The 12,128-nt window shown below is 42.7% G+C and overlaps 1 protein-coding gene across 1 annotated transcript; it reads right to left on the bottom strand.

Moving 5' to 3' along the window:
- Positions 1-41: 41 nt before the first annotated feature.
- LOC149323097 (uncharacterized) lies at positions 42-7,782 on the bottom strand. Its single transcript, XM_089487330.1, has 3 exons — positions 3,974-7,782; positions 2,178-2,493; positions 42-838 (listed from the first exon to the last, which is right to left on the bottom strand). Exons 1-3 carry the CDS (start codon positions 3,980-3,982, stop codon positions 669-671), a joined length of 495 nt encoding a protein of 164 aa, XP_089343456.1. The 5' UTR covers positions 3,983-7,782; the 3' UTR covers positions 42-668.
- Between the last annotated feature and the right edge of the window lie 4,346 nt (positions 7,783-12,128).

Below are 12,128 nucleotides of genomic sequence, written 5' to 3'. Positions count from 1 at the left end.
CTAGTGTCTGTAATGTTCAGCAACAAAAAAAGACATTAAAATTATTATTTTTTATTGTACCAAAAATATCCTTTCTTTTAAGATGGCAGGACTATAGGAGTCACACTTGTATTCCCCAGACCTTGGTTGTTCCACCTGCCAGAGTAAAAATTCTCCAGTTGAAGCTATGTTCTGGCAGTTAGGTGGCTGCTCATTCTTGGTTCCTAGGCTTTGCCTCCATATCTTAAGAATGAGCTTAGTCCTTCTCATGGCCTGGGCAATAAAAGCCATTTAGGTCCAAGACAGAAGGCTAGTTCATGGGCTCTAGTCAGTGAGCACATGTCTAAGAACTCTTCCTCCATTCTTTGTAGCATCAAGAAGAAAGCTGGGGCTGTTTGGACCAGGGCCCTCTGGCTATAAACTAAAACAAAGGCTCCTGGAAGCTGAATTAACAGCATGTGAGAAGCAGAGTCCCAGAGCGGAAGCAACTAGGCAGTGGTGGACAAGAGAACATGGGGCAGCTTCCTCAGAACAGTCTCTTTCTCCTTTACATGCTTGGCTGGCTCCTTCTGCTTGGCTGTTGTGCTTGTTCCTTCCCGCTCAGCTCAGGAAGCCAAGAACCCAAGCCTGACGCTTTCCTCCATTGCCCCTTTGCTGCAAGGCTGTTGTGTTTGCTTTTCTACAGCCCACTATGTTGTCTGTGGCACCTCCTCTAAAGTTATATGCACCTCTTCAGCATGGTGTGTTGAGCAAGTGCATGTACGAGTCTTGGCCAGGAGTGAGGGTTGGAAGCCTGAAACAGGTGGGGGCTCTGGCTCTTCCTTGTCTGGTTCCTCAGGCTGTGGGCCCAGCAAGCAATCTAGAAGAAATGAAAGAGTATTACAAAGCTGTCTTTTACTAAAGCGCTTCTCTTGACCTAGTAGTATCAATTGTATGTGGCAGCTATTCTTCCAAGGATTGAATCTGGGAATGTGTGTGCATGCAAAATATATGCTAATAAACTATATATTGTGTCATCTAGAACAGGGGAGTGTTGCAGGATTGCAACTCTGATCAGCTTTAATCGGCATAGCCAGTGATGAGAAATACTGGGAGTTGGCTGTCCAAAAACATCTGGCAGTCAGGAAATCTTGTTGAAGTTATGCTTGCTTTTATGGAAAAATTACTTCAGCATTATCAGAGGAGGAATCTAAGTACATCTAGGAAAAGGGCTAGTGTAGTCAGAGTTACAACCTTCCCTCTTATTTAACATTAAATGCAGCTGCTGATTTTTTACAAAGTAGGTGCCTTCCGCTGTTAGTGCTACTTCCTGCTGCATTCTCTCCATGAGAGTTGGAGAAGCTTTCGTATATTTAATTATAGGCTTTTCTATATTTAATTATTATGAAGATGGTTGGGTTGGTTGGGCAAATGAATTGTGAATTTGTTTTGCTTTAAATATGTTGTTAGCTTCCTTGAGTCCAGTTATCAGAAGAAAGATGGAATACAAATGAATATGATAGTGGTGGGGATGGAGGGGCAGTATGATTAATCTGGTATGATACGTGAGTCCCTCTGTGTCGGGTGTAGAGTTTCATATCTCTCAGAAGTCTTGTAAAACTGAAGATCTTCTTAGTAATGGAAAAGGTAATGTATTAGGATAACCTTCCACTAGTTTTATTTACATCTGAAAACACTGTTTAAATTGGTTGTATCTGAGATCTGCAATTAGTTACTGGTCTTTAAAAGAGTTCACAGAGTTGAAAAACAAATCCTGTGCACAAAACAACCAGGTATCAAGTACAGGACAGTTGAGCTGTACTGGAAAATGTCATGAGTGAACTATTTAAAGGCGCTATACATATGCCTATTGTGAGTCAGTATAACCACAGGACAAAATCCCAAGTATGTTAACCATTTCAGCTGTTTTAAAAAGCAAGTTTCTAGCCCTTACATGACTATAAAATTATCTTTAAAAGGGTGTGGGGGTAACGCTTGCTGAAAGAAACCTAAAGATAGGACTGAATACCTTTTATTCATGGATTGGACTTTGGTGCCTTACCCCTTGCCCCTTTCCTATAATCAAAAATATATTGGGCAGTGTACTTAAAATTCACTGTTTCACAGGTTACCAGTTAGTTTTCCTTGGCACCCAATCTGTTCTGTGACTCAATTAGGACAGACAGCATAGCTTATTGTCTGTCCCTTGTCAGACTTACCTGCCAGGTCATGTGCCAGGTCCTTGATCAAGTGACCAATAATAGCATAGGCTACGCTCACCACTACGGCAGCAGCCATGAGCATGTAAAGCACAGCCTTGGGTATAGGAAGAAGGTCAAAGACAGGTGGTTTGTAGTCACTATAAAGAGGAATCTCATTGGAGGAAGGAGGAGAGTGCTGAGACAGTAGTGCCAAAGTCTCTGTGTGGTTTGCAGCGCTCATGTTCACTGGCCACGTTTGAGAGGCAAAGTCCATGTCCTGGAAGTGTGGAACCTGGCTGCTTGATTGGCAGGAGTCTGCAGGGATAGGGAAAGTCTGAAAAAAGCAACACAAAAAGACATTTTTGTTGGTAGGGTACTGCAAGGATCCACAGCCTGATGTCATTTATGAAAACCAAAGACATTCCTTCATGCCTTAATTTGTAGTATAGGCTGAGCATAAAAGCAGTTGCCTTCCTGGATAATATTTGTAGCCATTGATTTGTAATGTTCTACAGTCTTTCCAAATCCCATTTTTGACTAATAGTGCAATATGGCTGGTTCAGAATTAAAACAACTCTGAGTGAGGAAAATGCCCGGGGGGTGCAGGAGAAGAAGTTTAAAGTACTAGAGGGAAGGCATATCTCTGCTCTGTTTTATACAGATGATGCAGCAGTAATTTCAAGAACACCCATTGGTCTAAAAAGAGCACTAAGAACACTAAGACACTATTGCAAAAAGGATCAGCTAGAACTTAACTACCAAAAAAACTAAAATCATGGCATTTGCTAAAAGGCCCCAAACCCAAATCTGGGTTATAGATAGTGCATGGGGACTATACTGCCAGTAGCATGCAGAGGAGCTTAACAGCCATCTTCAAATTTTTTATGACAAGAGGAGGCCATTATATTCCAGTGGTACTCAAACTCTTAGAAGCCACTTGCACAACTGCTTTATGGATCCCAGGTGGGACCCCTCCCCAATTCTGTACTATTAGAACTCATGCAATCCAGATGTCTAAGATCAACATTTCAAGCTCCAAAGTGTGTCTCTAATGCAATTCTGAGATTGGAGTCAGGCTTTGTGAAAATGGAGGCCAGAGAGTGGGTGACTATACTCAGTCACTGGCTCAGACTATTCTTCTTTCCCACTGGTCTTGCTCCATTTACCTTGACTGATGAATTTCAGTCTACTTGGAAACAGATGGTGATGACTAAAATTTCTCCATTGGGTCTCTCTCCTGATCTTTTGCTCAGCATGGGATATGAAAAGGCTTAAGCAACCATCAAACAACCGGTGATACCTGTAGAGCGACAGCTAGACCTAGCTAGCACCCCAACTTTTATTGTTAGTGACTGCAACAGATACCTGGCATCACCTGTGGTATATTTAGCAAAACCTGAAGTGCCTAAACACCAAAGAGCCTTTACTTGAGCACAATGCCATGCCTTCTCTTCAACTGTTCTTGAAGGCCGATATAAGAAGATCCCCTTTCTCAGACAGACTATGCCCCTGTGACTCTGGCCAAATAGAAACAATAGCGTATGTACTACTCCAGTGCTCAAACCACAGGGACATCCGCCTCTGCCTTATCTCACCTCTGTTGTATAAACATCAAGGACACACCAGTCAATTTTACACCTATTTGCTGCTTTCAGACCCCAGTCCAGATATAATATATAATGTGGCAAATTCTATGCAGCTGTGGTTAAAATTTGGCAAGCAATGACCTCTGCAGTAGGTTAGTATTAATCTTGCCCCACCATACTGGATTTTAAAGAGCTATTCTAAGTACTGTTCATAATCTGTGTTTTTACCTTGTACATGGGTAGGTGAGGCTAGCAGTGAAGTTCAAAGAAGAGCTGTCTTTCAAAATCTTCATCCACCAAGCTATGAAGGGTACCTGAGTTTTAGTGCTGAATGGTCCATAACCACACTAGCCTGATGAACGAGACTTGTACAACCATACTATAAAAATAAAGGAAAACGTATTATTTTTTTACTTATGGTGAGCCTAAGGCTTTCCCTGCAGGTTTCTTCAGAGGTTTGCCATTGCCAGAGTGTGACTTGCCCAAGGCAACACAGTGGCCGAGTCGGGATTCAAACCCCGGTCCCCAGAGTTGTAGTCCAACGCTCAAACTACTATGCCAAGCTGGCTCTATACAAGCGGATGTTCTTGCTATTGTATGCCTTCAAGTCATTTCCAATTTACAGCAACCGTATCACAGTTTTCTTAGTAAATTTCTTCATAATTTTCAGATTTTTGGAAATCCTCTGAGTGTTGGGTTGGGTCACTTGCCCAAGAGGATAAATGGACACAAATCTGACATTTAAAATGGCAATACAAAAAACCCCAGTTGCAGAACATTTCAACTTTCCGGAACATGTATAGCATAACATATATTGCCCATTATCTTGCCAGAATAAAAAGCAGTGTTACAAGATCACACAAGCCAGGCAAAGGATAACAGCATTTCCATTTTGAAGATGAGGAAACTGAGGCAGGGAGGGGAATTCCCCCCCCCCTAATCCTCATAGGGATTTTACCCAGGTCCACCTGAGGCATTCAGTTGCCCAAAGGAAGTCCAATGGAACTTTAAAGAGTAACCAATATATTGAAGCATCAACTTCCATGGATCAGTGGCTACTCTCTCAAATGCATTTTGCCACAGAACTAATTTTTTTGACAACAGCCTAATGGTTGTCTGTGTAGAATCAAACAACAGGTAGTTCTGTTTGCTTTTCAAGTGCAGAGCTTGGAAAGATTACTTCTTTGGACTTCAGCTCTCAGAATCTGCTGGCCAGCATTTCTCAGAACATGGACCCAGAAACCTCTCCTCTACCTATGACTTCTTGATGACATTTTCAGAAAATCAGGGCACCTGGAAAGCGGTCACTTGAGAAGTTTCAGAGATGGAACAATCCACACAACAAATTCACTTTTTTGACACCACTGTAACTTTGCACAATAGAGTTGTAAGCACCATGTTCTATGAAAACCCACCGATCACTACACAATCTTACATGGCTCCAGTTTCAGGGTGACCAGATGTCCTCCTTTTCCATGACATGTCCTACATTTCAATATTCCGTCCAGGAGGAATTCCAAAATGTCCTCCATTTTGAGCATCACTAAGAAGCACATAAACACCACATTTGCTGTTCCCCTTTGAGAAATTTGTCTACTTGGCAGCATGTCCTCACTGCAAATAGAAGAGGATGGATTCTTTTAAAGTTCTTTTTTCCTAGGAGCAGCAGCCGGTAAAACTTGCACTCAGAACCCAAGGCTTGTTTGTTTCTCAGAGGGGAAGAGGACAGCAAACATGTTAGGCAATGGGTTGCTTGAGGCAATGCAAATGTTGAAAGGGATAAGTTCATCAGAAAAATATGAATGAAGACTTAATAAAAAAACAGTAAGTGTAGTATAGCTGTAAATAAACCCTGTAGAATGAATTTATATTTATATTAGTATTTCCAACTTTTATTTGGTCATGCCCTACATTTTTCTCAAATGTCCTACATTTTGCAGCTGCGTTGTCCTCCTTTGTGGTTAGGATATCTGGTCACCCTGTACAGTTTCCACCCAGAATACACTACCAAATCTACTGTTCGGAGCTAAGCTCTCTGATACAACTGGATCTGCTCAGATCCACAAGACAGAGGCTCAACTCTTAGATTTACAACAGGAATTTCTCAAGCTACAATATTCACCTAAAGAGGTGAAGAAACACAGGACAAGAGTAGTACCCAGGAGCAACCTACTACAGGATAGATCAAGAAGACAAAATGCCAGAACAGTACTAGTAGTCACCTACAGTCTACAGCTGAGACCATTCAAATGCATTATCAAGGAGCTACAACCAATTGTGGAGCATAATACAGTTGGCCCTCCACATTTGCGGCTTTGACTTTTGCGGCTTTGATTATTTGCGGTTTTGATTAATATGTTCTCTCTAGGAATCTCTAGATCCTCCAGTGCAACTCTGCCAGAGGCTGACCATAGAATTGTGGTGGAGAACCTAGATGTTCCTAGAGAAGACACTTCTCTAGGCATTTGTAGGTCCTCCAGCGATGATTCTGTAATCAACTTCTGGCAGTTGTTGACCACAGAGTTGAACTGGAGGACCTGGAGATTCTGCGGGAGGTGTTCTCTTAGGTTAAAGTTTTATTTGCAGTTTTACCACTTTCACAGGATTCCTTCACTTCTAACCCCAGTGAATGTGGAGGGACCAGTGTAAATCTTCTCACAAGCTTTGGTAGGTAGGCCTTTACTGGCCTCCAGAGACCTCACATCTCAATAGATACAACGAGACACATAACATGGATGGTAACACAGGGACAAAACCCTGCCACAAATCCAGATGCCAGCTCAGACCTACCTATACTGACTTATGGCAACCCTATGGCGAACTACCATGGGGTTTTCTTGGCACGTTTCTTGAGAGTGGGTTTGCCATTTGCCCTGAGACTGAGAGAGTGTGACTTGCCCAAGGTCACCCAGTGGGTTTTTATGCAATATTACAGGAGCCAATAACATCACCCACATCAGGAGTACATTTAGTTGTTCTTTCTCCAATGTGACACATGCCATTGTGTGCCAGCAATGTCCCACTACACTCTACATTGGACAAATAGCATAGTCTCATAGTTGTTGTCATCATGTGTACCTTCATGTTATTTTCAACCTAAGGCGAACCTATCATGCGGTCTTCTTGGCAAGTTTTCAGAGGAGGTTTGCCATTGCCTTCTCTGAGGGTGAGACCTCAAGTTCACCCAGTGGGTTTCATGGCCAAGCTGGGGATCAAACCATGGTCTCCAGAGATGTAATTGAACACTCAAACCAGTATGCCAAGCTGACTCTATGCAAGAGGATGTTGTTGGTGCTGTACGCCTTTAAGTTGTTTTCGACTTATAGCAACCCTAAAGCAACCCTATCATGGGATTTTCTTGGCAAATTTCTTCAGAGGGGGGTTGACATTGCCATTCGCTGAGGCTGAGAGAATGTGACATTCCCAAGAAGATAAATAGTCACAAATCTCACATTGAAAAATGGCAACAACAAAAAAACAGTTGCAGAACATTTCAGCTTTCCTGGACAAACAGTAAGTGATTTACAGGTGGTCGTCCTTAGACTAGGAAATTAAAAAGGAAGACTAGAAAGGGAAACAGATGGATTGAACTATACAGTTGCCCCTTTGAACTCAAGAGGGACCTGTTTTGGACCCATCGCAAGTTCGAAATCTCACACATATTCAAGCCCCTTGCCGGGGGGAGGCATCATGGGCACGCACCCCATTAAGGTTAATAGCGGTTGTCCCCTCCACGGATTTCCAAGTCCGCACATTTCAAGTCTGTGGACTTGGAGGCGCAGCTGTACTTACAAATCCCAATCCACTAACAGAGGTATGAACAAAAACAATGGCTTCATAGTACAATACATATATTAATTCAAGAGTCCTTGCTACTGTACTAAAACGAATCCTCTCACCCAAAAAACTGATTTTTGGTAAACAGATTTGTTGCATTTTCACATCAACACTAGCTGACCACTGTATGGATCTCAAAGACCTGCATCTCTGTACAAAGTCTGTTGAAAATGCAGGTAAGAGTCATAAAGTGGGGTATAAATACAAACTATAATAATAATACATTCCATCCCATTCATACAACTATGTATATATGCTTTATATTTTAGCATGTCCAATGTGCTATAGTGGTTTGAGTGTTGGATCAGGACACTTGGGAGACCAAGGTTCAAATCCTGGCTCAGCCATCGAAGTCCACTGGGTAACCTTGGCCAAGTCACACTCTCTCAGCCTCAGAGGATGGCAATAGCAAATCCCCTCTGAAGAAATCTTGCTAGGAAAACCCCATGAATAGATTCCCCTTAGGGTTGTCATGTCAGAAATGACTTGAAGGCACAGAACTACAATAGGCATCTGAAGAAGTGGGTTTATATCCACAAAAGGTAATGCCAATTTTTTTTAAGTCTTTAAAATGTTGCTACAATTCATTTTTTCCCTTTCCTCCCCCCTAATTTTTATGGGGGATACTTTAAGTTGTAATGCAAAAGTAGCTTTTCCAAAATAAGACCCTGTCTAATATTGTTGTTGTTGTTTTTGTTGTTGTTTATGTAGTGCCATAAATTTGCATGGCACTTTACAAGCATCATCGAAACAGCATATAACCTGCCAATGGCATACAATCTAAAAGTCATAAAATATAAATTATACTTTATTGATTTCCCACCTCTCCTCATGGTTCGAGGTGGGGTATAGCATATTAAAAGACAAAAGACAATTAAAAAGAAAACACATAAAACCAACAGTTAAAATATGCTGCTATAAAACCATTAAACTCACATTTAAAATATACAAATTAAAAAGCCATGTTTCGAAATTGACTGGGTAGGCCTGCCAAAAGAGATGTGTTGTTTCAAATACCATCAGCTGCAGCATTGAATCCCTAGAAAAACTGTTAAAACATTGGTACAGTTTACACAATTCCTCCTTTGATTGGAATTATCCTCTCCCAGTCCTGAAAGTGTGAGGATTGTTATGTCCTATGACTGAGCCCCGATAAAATGCCAAGACTGACTCTGTATGATCCTCATCCAAAATTAAACTTGAGTGCAAGGGCACAGTGAAGCTGGCATGGCGTAGCCGCGTAGGGGTTTGAGCATTGACTGCAACTTTGGAGACCAAGGTTCAATTCCCTGTTTGGACATGAACCCCGGGTGACCTTGGGCAAGTCACACTCTCTCAGCCTCAGGGGAAGGCAATGGCAAACCTCCTCTGGCCAAATCTTGCCAAGAAAACCACATGTAAGATCGCCATAAATCAGAAACTACTTGAAGGCACACAACAACAACACTAACACTGCTGCTGCTAGATGTACAAGATGTTGCATCCAGTCTTGCCTGTAGCTTCATTTGTGCAAGGTATGAGACTTCCTCATAACCTGGCTCTGATCATGGCAAGCTTTGTCAAAATGAATGTTCACGTCCCAAAATGTTATCTTCAACTGGACATGCTTTCTAGGCCACAGAACAGCATAATTTTAAATAATAATAATAAATAATTATAGAGAAAGCTCTATCACAAAGGCTTCCACTCCACCAAAAGCATCTGAGGAAGTAGACTCAAGTCTACGAAAACTCATGCTGCCAATTTCTTCCTTTCAGTGAGTCTCAAAGGTGCTACAAAATCTCTCTACATACTGATTCTACAGACTAACACGGCTATATCTTTGAAAGGTTTTTATGATTTGACATTTCTGCTTTGGGTCCCATACTGGGAGAAAGTTGGGGTGTGAATAAATACAATGTATGTTTTGCATAGGAGCCAGTGTGGGGTAGTGGTTTGAGTGTTGGGTTTGAATCACCACTTGGCCATGAAAACCCACTGGGTGACCCTGGGCGTGTCATACTGTCGCAGCCTCAGTGGAAGGCAATGGCAAACCTCCTCTGAAGAAACTTGCCAAGAAAGCCCTATGATAAGGTCAGCACAAGTCAGAGACGACTTGAAGGAACATAACCACAACAATGACCCCTGGGCAAGTCACACTATCTCAGCCTCAGAGGGCGGCCATGTCAAATCCCCTTAGAAGAAACTTGCCCAGTGTGGTGTAGGGGTTTGAATGTTTTACTGTGGAGGCCAAGGTTCAAATCCCAGCTTGGTCATGGAAACCCACTGGGGTTCAAATTCCACTCAGTCATGGAAACCCACTTTCTCTCAGCCTTGGCAGAAGATAATGGCAAACTCTTTCTGAAGAAACTTGCCAAGAAAACCCTACTGTAAGTTTGTCTTAGGATCGCCATTAGTTGGCAACGACTTGAAGGCACACAGCACAGTACATGTTTTGTGTGTTAGGGATGGCTTATGGAGAAATCACAGATTTATTTATTTTTTTAGACTTCACATACAGTATTTTCCAAACTGGGAAGACTTGCAGTTCTTCCCCTGCAGCTTCTCCTAAGTCTGTGATGGGTCTCTTAGTGTCCGATACCACCGGCTCCTGGTTTTCTTGCTCCTCCATCTCGATCACCAAAGTGAAATGATCCTTGGAACACAATGTACACTTGGAACATAATGTACACAAATTAAAACAATAAAGTCATTTGTGGGGAAGCTACCTCTTCTCGGCCTGCTCAGTTTATTCCAGGGAGGGTTTGCTGAGCAAAGAGCAAAGGCTTTGTGGAATCCTGTTACTTGCCCCTAAGCCCTTTGAGTACAGGAACTTATTAAGGTTTATAAAGCTTAAAATAACTGCCCTTTTGTTTGTTTTCCCCACTGCTTACCTCTGCAGTAAAGATGCAGACACGCACAACTTGGGATGCAAGTCAGGAAGGGTGCCAGGAGCTCACCCTAAATTGTCAATAGTCCTTACCAATGACCTTTTTTCATTAAAAGAAGTGACAGCTGTAAACATTTTTATTTAGGCAGGCATTTGCTGGGTGAATTTTACTTGTGCGGTGTGGCCTGCTGTCTTCATGGTTTAATGGTTTGTACTGGTTTTTAATGTTCATTTTAATCTTAGTCATATTTAATTCTTTTTCTTTAATGTGAAGTCGTAGGCTTTCATGGCCGGCATCCATAGTTTTTTGTGGGTTTTTTGGACTCTGTGGCTATGTTCTGGAATCTAGAACATAGCCATATAGCCCAAAAAACCCACAAAAAACTACTTTTTCTTTAAGTTTTGTAATCAGTGTTTTAGCTCTGTCTTTTGAAATGATGGCAGCCTGCCTTGAATCCCACTATGGAAGAAAGGCAGGATATAACTCCTGGAAATATATAAATTGATAGTACTGTTTTTTAATGCTGTGAGCTGCCCTGAGTCCCAGTTTTGGGGAAAGAGTGGAATAATAATAATAATAATAATAATAATAATAATAATAATAATAATAATATAGCTCACCTAGGGAGACAGTTTTGACATTAGTTCCTGTTACACACCAAACTCTGCCCTCCACAGCCAAACCCAGGGATTTTGTGGCATACTGGCTTGAGTGTTGGGTTACAATTCAGGAGACCAGGGTTCAAATCCTAGCTAAGCCATGAAACCACTGGGTGACCTTGGGCAAGTCACGCTCTCTCAGCCTCAGAGAATGGCAATGGCAAAGCCCCTCTGAAAAAAAGCCAAGAAAAGTCCATGTCAGATTCAGCTTAGGGCCACCATGAGTTGGAAACGAACTGAAGGCACACAATAACAACAATGACCGCAGGCATGTGACACTCTCTCAACCTCAGAGGATGGCAAAGGTAACCCCCCTCTGAAGAAACATGCCAAGTAGAGCCCATGATAGGTTCATCTTAGGGTCACCATGACTGGGAAATGAACTGAAGGCACACAACAACAACACAACCACAACGACCTCAGACAAATGACACTTTCTCAGCCTCAGGGGATGCTAGTGGCACACCTCCTCTGAACAAATCTTGCCAAGAAAAGCCCATGATAGGTTCACCTTGGAGTCAGAAACGACCTGAAAGCACACATCATCATCATCAACAACAATAACAGTGACCTTGAGCAAGTCACACTCTCTCAGCCTCAGAGGGGGGCATGGCAAACCCCCTTAGCAGAAACCTGACCAGTAAACTTCATGATAGGGTCAGAAACAATTTGAAGGCACACAACAACAACAACAACAACAACCCCATCAACCCTTCCTGTCAACCACCCACCCACCGAGGGTCCCCCCAAGAGCTCCCTTCTGACCTGGGTGGGCTGGGCTGCCCTGTCCTGGTCCCTTGGGCAGGAGCATCTGCTTCCCCTTGGCAAGGTCTGCCAGCCCAGAGCCAAAGAAGAGACTTGAAGCTGGCCAAAGGAAGGCGAGCAGCAGCCCAGCCGCCTGCCTCCTCCTTCCTCTGCTGCTGGAAGGGATCAAAGGACACGTGGGGGGAACCCTAGGCAAGAGGCCACGCCCACCCCCTTGACGTCACTGAAGGGTTTCCCCTTGGAGTGACTAGA

Source organism: Sceloporus occidentalis, unplaced genomic scaffold, assembly GCF_023333645.1.
Source record: "Sceloporus occidentalis isolate IW3139 unplaced genomic scaffold, rSceOcc1.0.p SCAF_1, whole genome shotgun sequence".
NCBI lineage: Eukaryota > Metazoa > Chordata > Lepidosauria > Squamata > Phrynosomatidae > Sceloporus > Sceloporus occidentalis.
Note: the sequence above shows the minus strand (reverse complement) of the source record. Positions and strands in the feature narration are given on the sequence as shown.

Coding starts and splice junctions, on each gene's coding strand:
- LOC149323097 (XM_089487330.1), bottom strand. Junction 839..2,177: donor CCTGGCACATGACCTGGCAG/GTAAGTCTGACA, acceptor CATTTCTTCTAG/ATTGCTTGCTGGGCCCACAG.